The following is a 21,988-nucleotide window of genomic DNA, read 5'->3' as shown; positions in this document are numbered from 1 at the left end:
GCTTTGTTTTGGGTTTTTAAACATTATTTTCTGTGCGTTGGTCACGAGCCCAGGCCCTTGCCCACGTTGAGCCACATTGAGTGAGTGTGCAGCGAGCTGGGAAATGGAGCTCTGTCTGTGTGCTGGGTTCACCGCTGCAGCCTCCCCGAGGCCTGCTGGGTTGTGGACCCCAAGTGTCACTCGGGGCTGGCTGGCCACCAAGCCTCCCCAGCTCTGCAGAACAGAGATCCCCCAGGACCCCTCGTCGGCAGGGCCGCCCTGAGATGGCACTGCAGTGATTTGGGGGGGGATCCCCGCAGGGGCAAAGCAAAGGGGTGGGGGGGGTGGAGGAAAGCACTGGGCTCCCCCAAGGGCAGGGGGCGTGGCTCAGGCAGAGCTGCCGCCTGGCGGTGCCTCCCGCTGACAGGGCCACCTGTCTGTCCCCGCAGATCAAGGGCTTGGAGTGGCTGGTGTCCCTGTACAACAACAACCTGAACGGCATCCTGGCGGATGAGATGGGCCTGGGCAAGACCATCCAGACGATCGCGCTCATCACATACCTCATGGAGCACAAGCGCATCAACGGCCCCTTCCTCATCATCGTGCCCCTCTCGTGAGTCCGCCCGCCACCTCCTTGTCCCCCCGCATCTTCGCATGGTCTTCCCTCCTTAAAAACCGCTAGCTCTTCAAGAACCCCATCTTGAAGGAGGTCCCGCTGAGAGTGAATGGGTCCAGGCTTTGCCCGCAGCTGGTGGCGGGCGCCTGTCCTGCCATTGGCACTTTGGCAGGATGGCTTCCACGACGTCCCCTTTGCTCTTGCTAAGCGGCCAGTCTGGGGGGTTGCAGGTGACAGGAACCTCCTGCTGCAAGAGTAGGTGCACCATTGGTGGCCATGTAGAGCAAGCACCTACTCTGCCGGGCGCAGAGCCGCGGCACAGGCCCGCGGGTGTGGCGGTGTCTGGTCCCAGTAGCGTCCCCAGAAGACATCTCCCCACCTCAGCCCCAGCCGTCTCTGCCCTCCAGCAGGCCGGGACACCAGTCACACTGGACACCCTTCTTCCAGAGTAGCCCCAGCCACAGAACGGCTCACCTGCCCAGAGCTGGCTCCCGGCGGCCCAGCTCAGGCCCCACACCTGTCTCTGAGCCAGTCTGGAGCGCAGGCCCCTCGAGCCAGACACCCGCGTTTTGTCCCTTTGCTTGGCACTGTGCCCGGCTCCATGTGTGCGCCGATGCTCCAAAGAGCCTGCCCCGCCGGGATTCCCCACGGAGAGAGAAGGCTTGCACACACAGCAGACAGGTGTCTGGAGGAGCCCTGTTCTCCTCTCTCCAGAAATTAAGAACCCCAGCCATGTCTGAGCTGCTCACCCGAGCGTCGTGTGTCCTTGTGCTAGTGGGGTTGTGCTCAGAAGAGCTGATCTGTATGAGCACAAGACGGGTTTGGAGGACTTGGGGGTACAAGATGTTTCCGTGCCTAGACACTGGTTTAAGCCAAAGGCTGTCCTACAGGATTGTCACATGGCTTGTCACAGACTTGTCCTCTACTGTCACTGGGTTGCTCAGAAGTCTGAGTTCAGCCTGCACACGGGGCACACGGGCACACAGGACACATAGGGCACACAGGACACACGGGGCAGATGTACAGGACACACGGGGCACACAGGACACACAGGAGCACACGGGACACGGGAGCACACGGGGCACATAGGACACATGGGAGCACACAGGACACACGGGGCACACAGAACACACGGGAGCACACAGAACACATGGGGCACACAGGACACATGGGGCACACAGGACACACGGGAGCACACAGGACACACGGGGCACACAGGACACACGGGGCACACAGGACACACAGGAGCACATGGGACACACGGGGCAGATGCACAGGGCATACAGAACACACAGGGCACACAGACGCAGGGCCAGGCGGTGGAGGCTGTGCCTTTGAGGCCTCTACATCTCAACCTTCTTCCTACATCAGCCTGTCAGCCGCCATTGGTCTCTTTCTCTGCGTGTGCCAGCTTTGCCAGTCTGGGTGCCCGTTGGACCTCTGAGGTGTCATGGCTTCTTGGTGCTTGGAGCAGACAGTCGAAGCAGCTGCGTGCGCGCACGCACGCACGCGCGCGCACACACGGTGCTGCGCGCCCCCAAGGTGGTGGAGCCATGCGCAGCAGCATGCGCAGCCCTCTCCACGCAGCCTGGCCCCGGGCTCAGCCTGGCCCCAGTGTCTTGCCACTGGTGTCCGCAGGTGCCTGTCCCAGGGTGGTTCCCTTCCCAGTAACCACAGAGCACTGGGCAGCGCTCTGCGGAGGGTGACCCTCCTGTGCAGTGCCAACCGTACCCCCAAAGCCGTGGGCACCCCCCCCGCCCTGTGAGGCTGAGCACAGCCGCGCCTGCCCACATGCCCAGCCTCAGCTCACCTCCTGCACCCACTGCCACGCGTCACCCTGACTGGGTTTCTCTCTCAGACCGTCGGTGCCGTGTAGTTCCTGCAGTGGAGGGGGACCTAGTGACAAGCAGGGGAAACTCTCGGTCCCCCACGCTCCCAGTGCTGTCCCTCCCGGCCCTCCTCCCTGCCACGCGAGCCCGTGACCGCCCGCCCCGGGAGCCTCCCCTTGGCAGCAAGAATACCACACTGCCCACTCCTCGCCTCCCGTTCTTGTCATGACCACAGAACGGGCAGCGGTGATGTCTGGCTGCTATAAGTGTGCCCTTCCCAGCTCCACCCAGGAACCCCGCCTCCGTCTTGGTGGCTAGGACTGTGTCCACTTGTTTCCTGTGGGCTCTGCACCTCCTTGCATCGGCTGGAGGCGGTGAAGCTGCTAACATCGCCTCCACCTGCCGTGAGCTCCACCCTCCCAGCACCAGCCAAAGCCTCTTGAGGATAGTTCTGTCCCTCTGAGCCCAGCCCTTTGTACTGGTTTTTTAAATTCCTTTTTTGGTCATGGGGCTTGAACTCGGGGCTGGGTGCTGTCCCTGATAGCAGGGCTAGCTTACTGCGTCGAGCCACAGCTCCAGCCGTAAATATGAAGATGCGTTCCCATGTGATCTTAAAGTGATCGCCTCTTTTATGGAGGTATAGGGATTTGAACTCAAGGCCTCACGCTTGCCAGGCAGGCACTCTACCACAGAGCCATGTTTCCAGCCAGTCCTGTGCAGGGCCTGGGCACTTGTTGTCACTCTGAACTCTCCTCATCACAGGCGGGGAGCCTGGTCTTCCTGCCCTACACCGTCATGGCCTGTCCCCACACCAGAGCGCCAGCCTGGCGTCCTGTCTCTTTCCTTGTCCCTGCGGTTCCAGCCTCCTCCTGAGCGCGCCCAGTCTTGCCTGCATACTGTCTGTCCTGTCCTTCCCTGGTCCGCGGGCATCCATGGCGCCACCTTCATTTTTTTTTTTTTTTTTTTTTTTTTGTCGGTCGTGGGGCTTGAACTCTGGGCCTGGGTGCTGTCCCTCAGCTCTTCAGCTCAAGGCGAGCGCTCTACCACTTGAGCTACAGCGCCGCTTCCGGTTTTCTGGTGGTTTATTGGAGATAGGAGTCTCACGGTCTCTCCTGCCCGGGCTGGCTTTGAACCGCGATCCTCAGATCTCAGCCTCCTGAGTAGCTAGGATTACAGGCGTGAGCCACCAGCGCCCGGCTGCCACCTTCATTTTGAGGGGAGCACAGGAGCGTTTTGGTCCCCAGCCATTCCCAGTGCCCATGACCCAGTCCTACCACTATGGCAAGCAGGCCTGCACACAGCCACGGGAGCGTCTCCTGCCGACCCCACCAAAGTCTTGTCACCTGCCGCTCCTGGCCCTCAGCTCTGCTCTGCTGCTGGACATGAATGGCCGCGTCCACTGTGCGGCGTCACTACGCAAAGGGAAATTTACTGTGCCTCTCTTGTCTCATTAGGACGCTGTCAAACTGGGCGTATGAATTTGACAAGTGGGCCCCCTCCGTGGTGAAGGTGTCCTACAAGGTAGGTCATGGTGCAGGGCGGCCTGGTGGGCGACACGGGATGGTGGGGGAAGAGAGCAGGAGCAGAGGGAGACAGCGGCCACACACGGGCTCGTGGTGTGCACACACCTCGTCTGGTTGAAGCACGAGTACTCCTTTTTGCTGCCGGTAGCTCCTGCCACTAATCCCAGCTGCTCAGGAGGCAGAGATCTGAGGAGCATGGCTCAAAGCCAGCGTGGGCAGGAAAGCCCGGGTCTCCATGGAACCACCAGAAAACTGGAAGTGGAACTGTGGCTCAAATGGTAGAGCCGTAGCTTTGAACACAGACGCTCAGGGACAGCATCCAGGAGTAGAGTCAAGCCCCAGGACCAACCAAAAAAAAAAATGAAGATCTGAGTTGGGCTTCAGTTGGCCCACACCTGTAATCCTCCTTACTTGGGAGCCTGAGATGTGAGGATCACAGTTTGAGGCCAGCCCAGGTGAGAAAGTCTGTGAGACTTGTATCTCCAGTGAACCAGCAAGAAGCCATAAGTAGACCTGTGGCTCAGGTGGCAGAGTGTCAGCCTTGAGCAAAGCAGCTCAAGGACAGTAGTGCTTTTAGGCCCTGAGTTCAAGCCTCAAGACATGCACAAAGAGAGAGAGAGAGAGAGCCAGGAGCCGCTGGCTCAGACCTGTCATCCCAGCTACTCAGGAGGCTGAGATCTGAGGATCGCGGTGCAAAGTCAGTCTGGGCAGGAAAGTCCGTGAGACTCTCCAGTGAATCACCAGAAACCAGAAGTGGCACTGTGGCTCAAGTGGTAGAGCGCTACTCTAGCCTTGAGCTGAAGAGCTGAGGGACAGTGCCCAGGCCCAGAGTTCAAGCCCTACAACTGACAATAAAAAGAGAGAGAAAAGCTATAGGTTTCAGTTGTAGAAAGTGGTTGTTTTGAAGTTTCTTTATTTATATTTTTGCTAGTCCTGGGCTTGAACTCAGGGCCTAAGCTACTTTTGCTCAAGTCTAGCACTCTACCCCTTGAGCCACAGCACCACTTCTGGCCTTTTCTTGTTCTGTGGCGCTGAAGAATGGAACCCAGGGCCTCATGCATGCTAGGCAAGCGCTCTACCACTGAACCACCTTCCCAGCCCTTAATGTATTATTTTAAATTGCTCTCCCGGTGATGGGTGTGACTCAGGACTTTGAGCTGTTAGGCAAGCGCTCCCCGCCTGAGCCTCGCCCCAGGCCTCCATGCCGGGTGGCTTGCACCGCATTTCCTTCGGTAGTGGGAACTGCTCCTTGTCCCCTGAGCGCTCTGAGACTCGGCTGTGTGTGTGAGCATGGGCAGTGTGTCGCCGGCTCGGTGCCCGGGCTTCTTCCTGCGGCACAGCCCCCATGGGGGCCATTTGTCGGGGGGGGGGGCTGTGGTAGAGCAGGCGCCAGCAGCAGGGAGCCGGGTACCTGATGGTGCCACAGACCCTTCCCTCACCCTGACCCTCACCGATGCTGGAGTGGGGTTCCGACAGGGAAGGAGGCTGGCCCGGCGTGGCTGGGGTGCTTTCAGCCGCGCTGTCCCCCACCGCACTGGCACTGGGATTCTGGTGGGCGTCTAAAGAGGGAACCCGGAAAGAGTCACTGGAAGTGTGGCCATTGTCACCATCGGCAGTGCCCCCCACTGTCCAGCCTCGATTCTGAAGTCACCTGCTTCCTGTCCTCCCAGGGCTCCCCGGCAGCAAGGCGGGCTTTCGTCCCCCAGCTCCGCAGCGGGAAGTTCAACGTGCTGCTGACCACCTACGAGTACATCATCAAAGACAAGCACATCCTCGCCAAGGTAGCGCCCCACCACACACCGGCCTGGCCGGGCCCACCCGCCTCGGCCTGCGTCTGTGTGTCTGTCTGTGCGAGGCCCCACGCAGGCCCCACGCTATCCTCTGTACAGACAGATATACCCGGCCCCTCGCTGTGACTTGCCGGGCCCTCCGCCCTTCCCCCCCATGACACCCATGACGGCCTTGCAGCCTGTGCTCCCCACCAGCGTGCGCTCGTGTTCCCATCTGGGTGGGGAGGCATCCGCGCAGCCGTGCTGCGCATGTGCAGAGCATTAGGACCCAGCATGTCATGGCGGACTATGACCATCGCCTGCCAGTGTAATGGGGTGGTGATGGTGGGGAAACTGAGGCTGCAGAGCTGGGGCCTCCTCATGGCCTGTAATGTAGCTCTCTCCTGATGCTGTGCGCAGCCCTGGCGCTCGGCGCTGTGAGCCCTGCCTCGCTGGTGGTGGTGGCTGACATGATGTAAATGGAGGCAGGCAGCAGCGTTGTGGAGGCCAGGCTTGGAAGCAGAGTGCTTCCCCCGCCTGTGCCCGAGCGCCCTGCGCATGCTGCTGCCCACGGCGGGGCAAGGGAGAGGCCGTGTGGCCGGCGGCACAGCGAGGGTCCTTGTAACGCCGCCGTCCGCGTCTCCACGCGCCTGCAGATCCGCTGGAAGTACATGATCGTGGACGAGGGCCACCGCATGAAGAACCACCACTGCAAGCTCACGCAGGTCCTCAACACGCACTACGTGGCCCCGCGCCGCCTGCTGCTCACGGGCACCCCGCTGCAGAACAAGCTGCCCGAGCTGTGGGCGCTGCTCAACTTCCTGCTGCCCACCATCTTCAAGAGCTGTAGCACCTTCGAGCAGTGGTTCAACGCGCCCTTCGCCATGACCGGGGAGAAGGTGGGCGCGGCGGCTGTCCCAGGGTCCCCCTGGCAGTTGGGGTCTCGTGTCCTTGGGTCGCAGTGGTGTCCCGATGTGACACGTGGGCCATGAGGCCCTGGGCGGGTTCAGGATCCACAGAGCCCCGTGGCAGACACAGCCATCACTGCCGTCTCCCCGGCAGCCATTCTACCAGAGAGAAGCGGAGACCCCCCACCACCTCAGGATGGGGGATCCCCTTCTGAGGCGCCCCCACCCTACCAGCCAGGACCAAGCAGCCACAAAGGGGAAGTTTGTACCAGGCACTGGCGGCTGACCTCCGAGGATCAGGGTTCAAAGCCAGCCTGGGCAGGAAAGTCTCTTAAGTAGAAGCTCAAGTGGCAGAGCGGCAGTAGCCTTAAGTAGAAAAGCTCAGGGACAGCGCCCAGGCCCGGGACTGACCAAGACAAACCCGGTAGCTCTCAGCTGGTTCTTGGCTCACAGTCCCACGTGGGCGAGACAGGTAGTGGGGCATCCCAGTGTTGGGTTGCCTCTTTTGGGGCTCTCCAGCAGACTTCCGTCACAGCCCTGACCGGCAGCCTGTCTAGCCTGGCTTCAGGCCGTGTTAGCACACATTTGGCCAGTAGTCTGTACGTCTGGCTGCCGTGGTTCCCTGGGGGAGGTGGACGGACACCCAGGTATTCCACGGAAGGCGTGGGGTCCTTCCCCCGCCCTCTGTGCCACGCAGTGCGGCAAGTGTGCCCAGCCCGCTTGCTTCCTGCGCCCCGCCGCTCCCTGGAAGGAAGGTGACGCTGCGCGTGGCTTGTGGTTGCTGCAGGTGGACCTGAACGAGGAGGAGACCATCCTCATCATCCGCCGCCTCCACAAGGTGCTGCGCCCCTTCCTGCTGCGGCGCCTCAAGAAGGAAGTCGAGGCTCAGTTGCCCGAAAAGGTGGGTTTGGGTCCGGAGGAGCTCCGGCCACGTGCATGGAGGGCCGCTTGCTGGAGCGGAGCAGGGCAGAGGCCTGGCCGCCCGGGGCCATACGGGCCAGGCTTGCCCTGCAATTTCCCGGGCAGTGATGTGTTTTCTGCCCCGGCTCACCCTCCTGCGCCTAGTCAGAGCACTGCTCTGAACAGCAGGGCTCGGGTCCGTGGGAGCAAGCCCGGCCCGGTCCTGAGCACCCCTCGCCCTGCAGGTGGAGTACGTCATCAAGTGCGACATGTCTGCCCTGCAGCGCGTGCTGTACCGCCACATGCAGGCCAAGGGCGTGCTGCTCACCGACGGCTCCGAGAAGGACAAGAAGGTTGGTGTTGGAATCCCGCTCCCTGTTCCGTGTCCTGGGAGGGCGGTTGGGGTGGCATGGAGTGGGTGCCCCCCGGGCCTTGGAATACACAGATGTGGCCCCAGATTGGTTTTGGGGACACTGAGCTGCTTCTGTGTCCTTGGCCTAAGGGGCGCCGACTCCCGGTGGCAGTGTGCAGTCACTACGGCCACCTCCTGGGAGTGCTCTGAGGTCCCCGCCGTCCTCAGCAGCACGGGGACGCCCTGAACTGTGGCCCTGCTTTACAGTCTCCTAGACTTTCCTGCCCAGATTGGCTTCAAGCCACAATCCTCATCCTCAGCCTCCTGACTACAGAGGATTACAGGCATGAGCCCCTGGTGCCCGGCTACTGTGGCCTTGTCCTTTTGTTTTTGTTCTTGTCTTTTTAATGAATTATCATAGGGGCTGGGAAGGTGGCTCAGTGGTAGAGTGCTTGCCTTGTGTGTAGGAGGCCCTAGTTTGATTCCTCAGCAAGCACCACATAAGCAGAAAAAGGCGGAAGTGGTGCTGTGGCTTGAGTGGTAGAGCGCTCGCCTTGAGCTGAAGAGCTGAGGGACAGCGCCCAGGCCCAGAGTTCAAACCTCATGACCGAGAAAAAAAAAATTACTGTAGAGGTGTTGTGTGGAGGAATGACATGAGTCAGTGGCATGTTTCCTTACTCCCAGAACTCCCTCCCAGCTTTTACTCAAGAGTTATACAGTTCACTTTCTTAAGTGTCCATTGAATTTGTGAACTTGTTTGTGTGTGTTTGTTTGTTTTTGACAATCATGGAGCTTGAACTCTGGGTCTGGGCGCTGTCCCTCAGCTCTTCAGCTCAAGGCGAGCGCTCTACCACTTGAGCCACAGCGCCACTTCCGGTTTCCTACTGGGTCTCACAGACTTTCCTGCAAAGGCTGGCTTTGAACTGCGATCCTCAGATCTCAGCCTCCTGAGTAGCTAGGATGAGGTGTGAGCCACCAGCGCCCAGCTGATTTGGGGTTTTGTTTTTGTTTTTTTGGTCGGTTGTGGGGCTTGAACTCAGGGCCTGGGCTCTGTCCCTTCCCTGATCCTCTTTGTGCTCAAGGCTAGTGCTCTAGCACTTGAGCCACAGCGCTACCTCTGGTTTTTGAGTGGTTACTTGGAGATAAGAACCTCATAGGGGAGGTGGGAAGGTGGCTCAGTGATAGAGCGCTTGCCTCGCATGCATGAGTCCTGGGTTCTATTCCTCAGCACCACATAAGCAAAAAAAAGCCGCAAGTGGCGCTGTGGCTCAATTGGTAGGGTGCTAGCCTTGAGCTGAAGAGCTGAGGGACAGCGCCCAGGCCCAGAGTTCAGGCCCCACGACCAACCAAATAAAGAATCTCATGGGGAAAAATTTCTGCCAGGGCTGGCTTTGAACAGCGATCCTTAGATTTTAGCCTCCTGAGTACGTAGCCACCACATCTGGCTTAGGATCTGCTTCTTAAAAATAATATATATTTTTTTTTTTAGCTGGGCGCCGGTGGCTCATGTCTGTCATCTTAGCTGCTAGCTGCTCAGGAGGCTCATATCTGAGGATCTCAGTTCAAAGCTAGCCTGTGCAGGAAAGTCCGTGAGACCCTTATCTTCAATTAAGCACTAGTAAACCAGAATTGGCGCTGCGGCTCAAGTGGTAGAGCGCTAACCTTGAGCTGAAGAGCTGAGGGACAGCGCCCAGGCCCAGAGTTCAAGCCTCATGACTGACCAAAAAAATAAAAGTTTCTCTTTTGCTGGTACTAGAGTACAAACTCAGGACCTTGGGAGGTGTTTGTTCAGATGGCTCTCTACTGCTTGGGCCACACTTCAATCAGCTTTTTCTGATTAGTTTGGAGATGGAATCTCACAGTCTTTCCTGCCTGGGCTGGCTTCAGTCTTCAGTCCTTCATGTCTCAGCCTCCTGAGTAGCTAGGATTATAGGCGTGAGCCACCCGTTTTCTGTATTATTAGCATACGTCAGTTGTGTAAGAAAGCTTCACTGTGGTATTTCCATTTGTGCATAAGTGGTATCCTGATCCAGGCACCTGTAATTCCAGGTACTCAGAAGGCTGAGATCTTAGGATTACAGTTCGAAGCCAGCCCAGGCAGAAAAGACCCTGTGAGACTGTTAGCTCCAGTTAACCATTGAAAAACTGGAAGTGGTGCTGTGGCTCAAGTGGTAGAACACACTAGCCTTGAGCACAAAGATGTTCAGAAACAGCGCCTCGGCCCTGAGTTCAAAGCCCATACCCAACCAAAACAAAGTATCCTGAAACCAGGCGCCAGTGGCTCACGCCTGTCATCCTAGCTACTCAGGAGGCTGAGGTCTGAGGATCGTGGTTCAAAGCCAGCTCGGGCAGGAAAGTCTGTGAGACTCTTATCTCCAATGAACCGCCAGAAAAGCAGAAGTGGTGGTGTGGCTCAAGTGTAGCCTTGAGGAACAGTGCCCAGACCCAGAGTTCAAGCCCCACAACCAACAACAACAGAGCATATCCCGATAGCCTGCACCCTCTGCTGCCCCCCTTGTTTTAACCTCAGCCCCTGGTAAGGCACTAGTTCAGATGGTTCTCTTTCGCTAGGGCCGCAGTTCCACTCCTGTTTTTTGCCTATTAGTTTGGAGATAGAATCTTCCAGTCCTTTCCTGCTCAGGCTGGCTTCAAACCACGACCCTCAGATCTCAGCCCCGAGTCGCTAGGATGACAGGCGTGAGTCCTGGCGCCCGGCTGGCCGGTGCCTTCCCCACGCCCTCCCCGTACACACAGCCAGAGGCGCTGCGTGGAGCCCGTCTCACCTGGCTTTCCCAGTAGCCAGCGTGGGCTTTGTGCGCCGCCACGACTCACCTGGGCAGGCCCCTGCTGCTCCTAATTCGTCCACTCTTGGTGCCCCCCCCCCCCCCCAGGCCAGACCCCATTGTGACGCTTGTGTCCTCCGCAGGGCAAAGGCGGCACGAAGACGCTGATGAACACCATCATGCAGCTGCGCAAGATCTGCAACCACCCCTACATGTTCCAGCACATCGAGGTGGGCCCGGGGCCCGCGCCTGCGCGCAGCTTCCCCACGGCCCTGGGGTGGGGCTGGGAGGGGACCCCCGCGTGCTCCCTGCTGAGCGAGCCGGGCCTGGCCAGTGGCCCCAGAAGCCTTGTGTCCCCAAGTTTCCTGAGCATTGGCGACTCCTTGCGGGCATGTTCCAGTCCTGGGGGGGAGGGGGGGGAGGATGTCTGGCACACAGCCTCCATCTTGCATCCTGCGCGCGCTCTTCTGGGTGTCCGCACACTTGCGTCTGAAAGCACATGTGATTCCTGGCAGACAATCCCGGGGCTGCAGCCCCTTTGAGCCCAGCCTGGGGGAGTAGACCTCGTTTGGGGCGGCCTCACACGCCGTGTCCCGCGCCTCGCGTGTTGGTGTCTCGGTGCGTGTTGGTGTCTCGGTGCGTATTGGTGTCTCGGTGCGCCGTGCGCTGTGTCCCATCCTCCCAGGAGAGGCAGCTGTTGGCGTTCGTCACCTCTGTCCGCCATGGGTGTGTGGCCTCGGGACCATGACACCCCATGACTCTGTCCTGCCAGCGCTCAATCCCCTTCTTGTTCCCTTGCAGGAGTCCTTTTCTGAGCACTTGGGGTTCACTGGCGGCATCGTCCAAGGGTAAGGAGCTCCCCGCGCAGGGCCGGCCCACGTGAGGACTCTGCTGTCTCTGGCACTTGGCTGTGTGTTGCTCCTAATGTTTGTCTGGTAGCCAAGGCCCCATGTTGAGGGGCATACAGACCACAAGCCAGGCTCCAGCACCTCACTGCTCAGGAGGCTGAAACCTGAGGATCACTGTTCACAGCCAGCCCAGGCACAGAAATCTCTGAGACTCTTACCTCCAGTTGACCTGCAAAAAGTCGGAAATGTGGACATATGACTCAACTGGTAGAATGAGTGTTCTTTGTTTTGTTGCTGGTCCTGGGGCTTGAACTCTGGGCCTGGGCACTGTCCCTGAGCCTCTTTTGCTCAAGGCTAGCGCTCTACCACTTGAGCCACAGCTCTACTTCCAGCTTTTTCTGTGTATGTGGTACTGAGGAATTGAACCCAGGGCTTCATGCATGCTAGGCAAGCGCTCTACCACTAGACCACAGTCCCAGCCCAGAATGGCAGTTGAATGAAAAAGCTGAGGGACAGCAATTAGGCATTGAGTTTAAGCCACAGTACCAGCACACACACAAAAGCCCATAGACAATAGCCAGGCGCCGGTGACTTCACGCCTGCAATCCTAGCTACTCAGGAGGCTGAGATCTGAGGATCACAGTTCAGAGCCAGCCCATTGAAGGAAAGTCCGTGAGACTCTTATCTCCAATAAACCACTTAGAAAATTGGAGGTGGCGCTGTGGCTCAGTGCTAAAGCGCTCACCTTGAGCTGAAGAGCTGAGGGACAGCGCCCAGGCCCAGGTTCAAGCCCCACAATTGACAAAAACACACACAGAGCAAAGAACAAGCTGGTGAGAGCCGCTTGCTGTTAGACAGCAGAGGGACTCGCTCTGGACAGCTTCCCTGTGAACTGTAACCCACACCGCCCGCCCGCTAGGGGAGGGAGGGATTCTCTTTAGTCACTGCCAGTGCATTCTATCACACATAATTGGTAAAGCACATGTTGCACTTGCTTTGGAGAGATGGCCTCAAACTCTAATACTTCTGCCTCAGCCTCCTGAATGTTGAGGTTGTTGGCGTACCTCACCTGCCCCTGTCCAGGCTGTACTTCTATAAGCCTTGGGCTGGCTGTGGACTCCATCTCTGTACTCAACCACAGTGAATCTTGCCTCAAACCTCTACAGTTCACGCCGCTGTTCTGATAGCAGCGTGCTCAGTTACTGCCAGTAATAGAGGCACACAGTGAAAGGGCACAGGGCGGGGCTTGTTGCTGGGTGTTGAGCGCAGGGCCTCCCCTGCTACACAGTGCCTTTCCCCTGAGCCAGGCCTCCGCCCTTTGTATGTTGCTTATTTTCCAAGGTCATCTCACATTTTTTTTTTTTTTTTTGGCCAGTCCTGGGGCTTGAACTCAGGGCCTGGGCCTTGTCCCTGAGCTGCTTTTATTTTCAAGGCTAACACTCTACCACTTGAGCCGCAGCACTGCTTCTGGCCTTTTCTGTGTGTGTGGTACTGAGGAATCAAACCCAGGGTTCCATGCATGCGAGGCATGCGAGCTCCGCCACGGAGCCAGTCCAGCCCTGTCCTCGCTTCTGACACCGGCTGCCCTCCTCCTGCTTCTGCTTCCCCAGTCTCCGCCATGTGCAGCCCCTGGCTGACACGGAGTCTTGGGAACTTGAATCCTGAGCTGCCTTCTCCCACCCCCCTTCATGTCCTACTCCCAGGGCTTAGGTTTCCAGGTGTGCGCCCACGCCCTCTTGCCTTGTGATTGGGCAGTCTGACCACTCAGGCTGGTCCAACCCAAAACCCTCCTGCTCCACCTTCAGGTGCCACTGCCCTGCCTTGCAGAGTCCTCTGGGTACGTGTGTGTCGTTCATCACCTGAGGGCTAGGTGCTGCTGCCTCACACCTGTCATTCCACTTCCTCAGGATCATGCTTCAAAGCCAGCCTGGGAAGGAGGTCTGTGAGACTCTGATGTCTAATTGACTACACCCCCCCCCCCCCATGAAAAAAATCTGGAAGTGGAGCGGTTGCTCAGTCTGGTAGAACAGTGAGCACAAAAGCTCAGGGAAGCCAGGTGCTAGAGGCTCACACCTGTCATCCTAGCTACTCAGGAGGCTGAGATCTGAGGATGGTGGTTCAAGGCCAGCCCAGGCAGGAAACCGGAAGTAATGCTGTGGTTTAGGTGGTAGAGCGCTCACCTTGAGCTGAAGAGCTGAGGAACAGCGCCCAGGCCCAGAGTTCAAGCCCCACAACTGACCAAAAAGAAAAAAGCTCAGGGATAGTGCCCAGGCCCTGAATGCAAAAAAAAAAAAAACACCGAAAAACTTTGAGTAGTGCATGCCACACACCTGCTGCTCTGTGCTGTCCCTGACCTCAATTTCCACACATAGAAATGGTATGCTGGAGCCAGGCACCAGTGGCTCATGCCTGTAATCCTTGCTACTCAGGAGGCTGAGATCTGAGGATCACAGTTCAAAGCCAGCCCGGGCAGGAAAGTCCGTGATACTCTTTATCTCCAATAAACCACTCAGAAAACCGGAAGTGGCGCTGTGGCTCAAGTGGTAGAGCACTCACCTCGAGCTGAAGAGCTGAGGGACAGCGCCCAGGCCCAGAGTTCAGGCCCCACGACCAACAAAAAAAAAAAAGAAAAGAAAAGAAATTGTGTGCTGGGCTGGGAGTGTGGCTCCGTGGTAGAGTGCTGGCCTAGCAGGCCCTGGGTTCCTCAGTACCACAAACACAGAAAAGGCCAGAAGTGGAGCTGTGGCTCAAGTGGTAGAGTGCTCGCCTCGAGCAAAAGCAGCTCAGGGACAGCGCCCGGGCTCTGAGTTCAAACCCCAGGACTGGCAAAAAGAAAAGAAAACTAAATCGTACATGCTGTGGTAGACAGGGGTGTTCCCGGCCCCACTTCCTGTCGCCATCACGTGAGCGGGTTGGGTGACGCATGCCACTCCTGGTGATGTCCACTTGGGCTGCGGCGGCTGCGGGGTGACTGTGGGGTGACTGCCACTGTCTTCTCCCCACCTGCCCCAGCCTGGACCTGTACCGAGCCTCGGGCAAATTCGAACTGCTCGACCGAATTCTTCCCAAACTCCGGGCCACCAACCACAAAGTGCTGCTCTTCTGCCAAATGACCTCGCTCATGACCATCATGGAAGACTACTTCGCTTACCGCGGCTTCAAATACCTCAGGCTGGACGGTGAGTTCTGGAGAGGCTGGCTGCGGCTGCCCGCCCCCAGGAGCGCGCGTGGGGATGGGGTTCAGGCAGGTGCCAGGGCTTTCCTCCTGCTCAGTGCCCTGTCCTCCATCTTGCCTTCCACCCCTTGCATCTTGCGGGCTGTGATCCCCAGTGCCTGCGCCCCGCCCCGCCCCGGCCGCAGCTCTGCACCCCTGCGCCACGCGCGCGTCCTGGAGTGGGTGTGGCGGCACCAGTAAAGACAGCAGGGCAGGCGGCCTGGGCCCCGCTGCAGGCGGCCAGGGGTGCCCGCGAGCATCAGGACGAGGGACTGAACTGTCCCCGCTGGTCAGGAAAGGGCTCAGAGAGCACTCGCGGGCTTCACTGAGGAGGAGCCTTGGCCGAGCTGGGGACCCGGCCCTTGGGGTTCTCCCCACCTTCTTCGGGCCCCCTGTAGCGTCTTGCGCAGAGCACCTCAGCCTTTTGCTGCCCTGCCCGGCCCGCGTCCCTTTCTCCCAAGTGTGTGACCGAATGTTCAGGGATTCAAGTCTTCGCTTGCCACGACTCCTGCTGGCATCTGCAGGCCCGCCCACGGTGCGGCACCTCCAACATGGCCTCCAGGCCCGGGCCTAGCCCGTCAGGTGGACCGGTGCGGGCCAGGGCTTCTGTCTGCGTGGACACAGGACCGGTGGTCCTGCACAAGGCCTCACACATGGCAGGCTGGGGCTCCAGGGCACGCTGATTGTGATCCCCAAGTAAGAAGGGTACACTGAGGAAGAGTCCAGCTCCCGCACCGTCAGGCAGCAGTGTGCTGTGTGGGCAGGGGCAGGGGCAGGGGCAGTGCCCGGCCCTACACGGGGTTCTTCCCACAGGCCAGCGTGGTCAGTGAGAATCCTAATCCACCGCACTGAGCGGCGGTGCAGATGGCCACTGTGCCTTCTCTAGAACGTGGTTACTCTCGGTGTAGATCCTGTCCAGGCTGGGGCCTGCCAGGCCCGGGGCGGCGGGGGGCACTCAGCAGGCCTCGCCACTGCAGGCAGGGCACGCCCATCATCGGCCCGCGCCCGCCTCCTGCTCTCCCAGCAGCCTGTGGGCCTGGGGCCTGGTGTCGCTCACCAGGTGGGAGTGGCGCGAGTGACATGGGGACACAGTCGCTCTGCAGCTCACCCGCTAACCCCTGGTCCCCGTGCACAGGCACCACGAAAGCCGAGGACCGGGGCATGCTGCTGAAAACCTTCAACGAGCCCGGCTCCGAGTACTTCATCTTCCTGCTCAGCACCCGCGCCGGCGGGCTGGGCCTCAACCTGCAGTCGGCTGATACCGTGATCATTTTCGACAGTGACTGGAACCCCCACCAGGTAACGTCACTGCTGCTCTGGGGCCAAGGGGCACCAGGAAGCTGGGAGACGCCACCCACTAGGTGTCCACTGCCGCCTGGTGCTCTCTCTCTAGGCTGACAGGAGCAGACAGGGGATCTCTCCTGTGCGGCTCCAAGTGCGACAGCCGCGCGCCCGATCCACTGTAGTCTGTATTCTTGTTTAAAAAATTCCTTGAGCCAGGCGCCAGTGGCTCACGCCTGTCATCCTAGCTACTCAGGAGGCTGAGAACTGAGGATCACGGTTCAAAGAGCCGGGGCAGGGTCCATGAGACTCTTACGTCCAATAAACCCCCAGAAAACTGGAAGTGGTGCTGTGTGGCTCAAGTGGTAGAGTGCTCACTTTATGGTGAAGAGCGTAAGGACAGCGCCCAAGCCCAGAGTTCAAGTCCCACAACCACAAAAATAAAATTCCTTGAGGGCTGGGACTGTGGCTTAGTAGTAGAGCACTTGCCTGCCATCCATGAAGCCCTGGGTTCGATTCCCTGGCCCACATAAGCTGTGGCTCAAGTGGTAGAGAGCTAGCCTTGAGCCAAAGAAGCTCAGGGACAGTGCACAGACCTGAGTTCAAACTCCAGGACTGGCAAAAAAATATTCCTTGGTCAGGCACTGGTGGCTCACGCTGCTCATCCTAGCTAGTCGGGAAGCTGAGGTCTGAGGATCACTGGGCAAAGCCAACCTAGACAAGAAAGTCCCTCATATCTCTAGTTAACCACCAAAAAGCTGGACTGGAGCTCTGATCAAGTGGTAGAACAGTAGCCAAAAAGCTCAGGGACAGTGCCAGGCCCTGAGTTCAGGCCCCACAACCAATTGGTATCAAAAAAAAAAAACAAAAACAAAAACTAATTCCTCGAGCTGTGTGGCAGTAGCTCACACTTAATCTTATCTGTTCAGATTGAGTGTTTAGGATTGTTTCAAATCCCAACCAAGAAAAGTACGGGAGACTCTGATCTCTAACTACCCAAAAAACTGGAAATAGCAGTGGCTCAAGTTGTAGAGTGCCGGCCACGGGCTGGTGTCCAGTGTCCATGGACAGTGTCCAGCCATCCGAGTTCAAGCCCTAGGACAGGCTCACAAAATTGTTCAAATAAATAATGAGCTCAGTGCTAGTGGCTCACTCCTGTAATCCTAGCTCCTCAGAAGCCTAAGATCTGAGGAACACAGCCAGCCTAGGGATAGGAGTAACCATGGGATAATTAATTTCCCATTAGCCAACAAAAAAGCTAGAAGTGGCGTTGTGGTAGACCACTAGAATTTCTGGGGGAAAACAAAGCTCAGAGACAACACCCAGGTTCCAGCTCTCAGCCTGGAACATACATACCAAAGAAAGTTCCTTGGCACGTGGGTGGGTGTAACTGAATAGTTGGACACTTCCTGGCACACTTGGGCCCTTGGTTCCTCTTCAGCACTGCAAAAGAAATCAGTAAAAATAAAGACATTGTGCAAGTGGGACTGTGCCTCAGAGTAGTAGAGAGCTAGCCTTGAGCCAAAGAGCTCGGGTACTGTGCCCAGGTCCCCCGTTCGAGCCCTGTGACCCCCAACAAAAACAAAAAGTAACATTAAGCCTGGTGCCAGGTGGCTAATGCCTGTAATCGTACTCAGGAGGCTGAGATCTGAGGATCGTGATTCAAAGCCAGCTCAGGCAGGAAAGGCCATGACACTCTTTATTTCCAATTAACCAGCAGGAAACCAGAAGTAGAGCTGTGGCTCAAAATCAGAGAGCACTAGATTTGAGCAAAAAAGCTCCGGGACAGCGCCCAGACCCTGGGTTCAAGCCTCATGACTGACCAAAAATACAATTTTCCTAGCCAGGTGCCAATGGCTCACGCCTGGAATCCCAACTTCCAGGGGACTGTGCGCACACGCACGCACGCATGCACGCACACAAACACAAGAGTCTGGGAGACACCTCCGATTCTGTCACTGGCTTTGGGGTACAGCCCTCTAAGACATGCTCTGTGAGCACACCCACCATTGCCCTGTGTATCACAAGCCCTGCGGTGAACTCGGTGCCGTTCCGACATCCTCCTGTTCTTCCCTGGCACCCTATAAGGGTTCCATTGCCAACAGAACAAGCATTTCCTTGAGTCAGCCACCAGGCCCTCATGCCTGCCGTCCCAGTTACTCCCACAGCTGAGATCCGGAGGATTGCAGCTTGAAGCCTAGCTGGGCAGAAAAGTCCTAAAGACTGTCTACAGTTAAGCAGCAAGATCGGGCTGTGGAGGCTGCTTCAAGTGGTGGATCAAGCCAGGCTCTGGTGGCTGACACCGGTAATCCCAGCTACTCAGGAGGCTGAGATCTGAGGATCATGGTTTGAAGCGAGCCCAGGCAGGAAAGTCCGTAAGACTTATCTTCAGTAAACCACTCAGAAAAACCCAGAAGCAGTGCTTGGCTCAAGTGGTAAAGCACTAGCCTTGAACACACAGAGGCTCAGGGAGAGCACCCCGGACCTGAGTTCAAGCCCCAGGACCAACAGAAAAGAAATGTTAGAGCAAAGTAAGTAGAGAGAATACGAGGCCTGGAGTTGCAGCCCTGACTGATACTAGCACTGAAAAAGTGTGGGTGTGTTTGTGTTTCATTTCCCCTTTCGATGCAAATGGCATTGTCCACTTTGCCTGCAACTCCTTTCGTGGCCCCCGTGCTTGCGCAGGGCTGTCTTGGATCTGGGGTGGCGAGTTCCAGCTCCCACCCCATATGTGCATTAGCCCGCCCCGGCCACCGTTCCAGAGTCCCCACAGGTCCTGTCCCAGCTGCCCGCCCCCCCAGGCGGGGGCGCTGCAGGCCAGGTTCCCGCAGCCCGAGCGCCGGCGCTCTGCGCTGTCCAGCCAGCACAGCCGCCAGAGCCCCGCCTCCCCGGCAGCGCCCGTGCGGGACCCTCGGCCGGGTCAGCCCTGAGGCGTAGGGCTCCGGCCCACGGGGGTGTGCCCCTCCATTCTAGTTGCTTCTAAAAGCCCAGCAGGTCTGCTCCTACCCACGGTGCTCACCCGTGTCCTTCCCCTCGCGCACAGGCCCACAGGCCACTGTAAACTCCCCATCCATGCCGTCGGTCTGTGGTCCCTGGGAGCACGTCCCTTTGCTGGCCGCTCTCACGCAGGCGCGGGCGCGGGTGCTGCGGGCAGAGCTCGTGCGGCACCTGTGGCCGGCCTCGAGCCGAAGTGTGCTGAGTGGCACCCTGTCCTCGCCTCTAAGTGCAAGGATCTGGTGGAGCACCCACGGTGCCCCGTTGGCCAGCACGGCTCCTAGGCCAGAGACACGACTTCAGGGTGTCTCCCTGCCCGGCTCCAGCAATAATGATCAAAACATTGGCACAGGGGCCAGGCTGTGTGTCCCGCTTTCTGTCCCGGTGTTGTACCATTGGAAGCTCAGAGACGGCATTTCCAGGCCTGCACCACACAGCCCAGGAGTACAGAGCCCACAGGCAAACCAGGCGCCATCACAGTGCCACCCCGATGGACCCCGCTGTACTGCAGCCCTCAGCGCGTTGATCACAGCTGGCCTCCAGCTGTCAGAAAACTGGGTTGCGCGGGGTGGGGAAAGGGGGGGGTCCCCGGCACTGACCAGCTCCCCCTCCCCCAGGACCTGCAAGCGCAGGACCGCGCCCACCGCATCGGGCAGCAGAACGAGGTGCGTGTGCTGCGCCTGTGCACCGTCAACAGTGTGGAGGAGAAGATCCTGGCGGCCGCCAAGTACAAGCTCAACGTGGACCAGAAGGTGATCCAGGCGGGCATGTTCGACCAGAAGTCGTCGAGCCACGAGCGGCGCGCCTTCCTGCAGGCCATCCTGGAGCACGAGGAGCAGGACGAGGTGAGCGCCGCGCCGGCCCCCGCCCCGCCCCGCCCCGCCCCGCCCCGGCCCTGCGTGAGTGGTGGACGCATGAGCAGCTTTCATTTTTGCTTGTGTACTTTTTTTGCACTTTTTTTGTGGTTTTTTATTTGTATTTTTGTCCTCTTTTTTTCTCTTTTTCTTTCTTTTTTTGCATCCCTTTGGCGGAAAGGGAGTGTGGGCTGAACGGAAAGAGGATGAGAATTGCTTTCCCTTGGCAGTGGGGGTTTTTTATTTTTTTCAATCGCGACTGCTGGTGACCACGCCGGATTGGCCGCCCTGGAGACTGAAGTCCTGTATTTATCCACAGAGCAGACACTGCGGCGCGGGCAGCGGCAGTGCCAGCTTCGCCCACTCTGCCCCTCCGCCAGCGGGCGTCCCCCCCGACATGGAGGAGCCGCCGCTAAAGGTGAGAGGGGTAGTTCAGTCTCCACGCCCGCTCAATCCTCGGCTCCTCGCCGAGACGGCCAGCAGGGCCCGACCCCACGGAGCGTGCCGTGCGTGTGCGTGTGCGTGTGTGTGCCTCTCGCGGCCCGGCCCCGGGCGCCGGCTCCTTTCCCACGGTCGCCGCCGCTCGCCTCCGAGCCCGGCCGCCGGCCCAGCCCGCCCGCCACAGCCGCACTAACGCCGCCCTTGCCGTCCCGCAGGAGGAAGACGAGGTGCCCGACGATGAGACCGTCAACCAGATGATCGCCCGGCACGAAGAGGAGTTCGACCTGTTCATGGTGAGCGCCTCGGGCCCAGTGATCAGCGTCACCAGGGGGCAGAGCCCACCCGCTGCACCCAAATCCACATGGGGCAGGGTCACTCGCTTCTTTGCGCGTGGTGGCGCCCTTGCTACAGGCTCAGCCAGGACCAGCCTGGGTGCGGCCGTCCCCAGGGGCAGCGAGGCCCGTCACTTGGCCCTGGCCCTGACTGGTGGCCGGGAGCTGCAGCGATCCATCTCCTTTCCGCCCTGCCAGGCCTGTGCCTTGGTTTTGGTTTTGTTTTGTGCCATGCTGGGACCTGAGCTCTGGATCTTGGGCTGTCCCTGAGCTTTTCCACTCCAAGCGGGCGCTCTCCCCCTCAAGCTCCAGCTCCACTTTGAGCTTTTTGCTGGCTTCATTGGGACGGAAGTCCCACAGGTGTTTTGGCCTGGCCCAGCAGCTTCTAATTCCGATCCTCAGATCTCAGCCTCCTGAGTAGCTGGGATTGCAGGTGTGCGCTTTAGCACCTGGTAGGCCTGTGTCTTGGTGCCCTTCACCAGATCATATATAGACAGCGGCCAGGTCAGGTCAGGTCAGGGCTCCCCAACCGAGACTGGGGGTTCACGCTGACGTGTGTCGTAGCGCATGGACCTGGACCGGCGGCGGGAGGAGGCCCGCAACCCCAAGCGCAAGCCGCGGCTGATGGAGGAGGACGAGCTCCCGTCGTGGATCATCAAGGACGACGCGGAGGTGGAGCGGCTGACGTGCGAGGAGGAAGAGGAGAAGATGTTCGGCCGCGGCTCGCGCCACCGCAAGGAGGTGGACTACAGCGACTCGCTCACCGAGAAGCAGTGGCTCAAGGTAGACGCCTGGCAGCGCCGCGCGGGAGCGAGGCGGGGAGCACGCGGGCGGCCCCGCGGCCACTAACGGGCTCTCAACCGAGGGCCGCCTGGAGGGGTCCCAACTTGCCGGGACCAGACTCCCCGCCAGGCAAGGCTGGGGGGGAACACGCACATGCGCGCACACACACACATACACACGTGTGTGCCCATGCATGCGTGCACACAAGGGGACGTGAAGCCTGGGGCGCTCTGGGGAGCGGGCCCCGCGTGGCTGCTGCCCCGTGTTCGCGGTGCGCTCAGTGCGGCCCTGCTTCTGTCACTGTCGCCTGCGTGCCACACACAGCAGGAGCCCGGCGGCTCGGCCGTGGTTGGCTGGGGACTGGCCGGGATCAGCTCCCTGCGGCGGGGTTCCGGGACTTGCTGGCCATGTTGGGCCCCATCTTGATCCCGTCGCCGCTGTGGCCGCGAGCGTGTCTGCGGGGTGACACACCGCTACAAGTGCTGCTGCCGTCTGTGGCTCCTGAAGATCACTCACACTGTCCCCCCCCCCCCAATCCCCGCGCGCAGGTCGTGCTTGCCATCCCCGCGGGCTGTGCGCCCC

The 21,988-nt window shown here is 59.2% G+C and overlaps 1 protein-coding gene across 6 annotated transcripts in view; it reads left to right on the top strand.

Moving 5' to 3' along the window:
• The window catches only part of Smarca4 (SWI/SNF related BAF chromatin remodeling complex subunit ATPase 4), a 73,265-nt gene that overhangs the window by 43,071 nt on the left and 8,206 nt on the right, over positions 1-21,988 (top strand). For 4 of the 6 annotated variants that reach the window (XM_070002237.1, XM_070002238.1, XM_070002235.1 and 1 more), the window contains exons 16-29: positions 429-592; positions 3,879-3,945; positions 5,618-5,728; positions 6,373-6,615; positions 7,412-7,525; positions 7,770-7,877; positions 10,803-10,889; positions 11,461-11,507; positions 14,520-14,686; positions 15,857-16,020; positions 19,614-19,841; positions 20,170-20,268; positions 20,507-20,584; positions 21,188-21,406. In XM_070002237.1, the coding sequence (XP_069858338.1) occupies positions 429-592; positions 3,879-3,945; positions 5,618-5,728; positions 6,373-6,615; positions 7,412-7,525; positions 7,770-7,877; positions 10,803-10,889; positions 11,461-11,507; positions 14,520-14,686; positions 15,857-16,020; positions 19,614-19,841; positions 20,170-20,268; positions 20,507-20,584; positions 21,188-21,406 (1,896 nt within the window). The remainder of the gene's footprint in view (positions 1-428; positions 593-3,878; positions 3,946-5,617; positions 5,729-6,372; positions 6,616-7,411; positions 7,526-7,769; positions 7,878-10,802; positions 10,890-11,460; positions 11,508-14,519; positions 14,687-15,856; positions 16,021-19,613; positions 19,842-20,169; positions 20,269-20,506; positions 20,585-21,187; positions 21,407-21,988) is intronic. The other 2 variants (XM_070002240.1, XM_070002239.1) reach the window with 1 other exon arrangement.

The sequence above is a fragment of the Dipodomys merriami genome, unplaced genomic scaffold (assembly GCF_024711535.1).
Source record: "Dipodomys merriami isolate MVZ:Mamm:240054 unplaced genomic scaffold, mDipMer1.0.p SCAF_6, whole genome shotgun sequence".
In the NCBI taxonomy this organism is placed as follows: domain Eukaryota; kingdom Metazoa; phylum Chordata; class Mammalia; order Rodentia; family Heteromyidae; genus Dipodomys; species Dipodomys merriami.
Note: the sequence above shows the minus strand (reverse complement) of the source record. Positions and strands in the feature narration are given on the sequence as shown.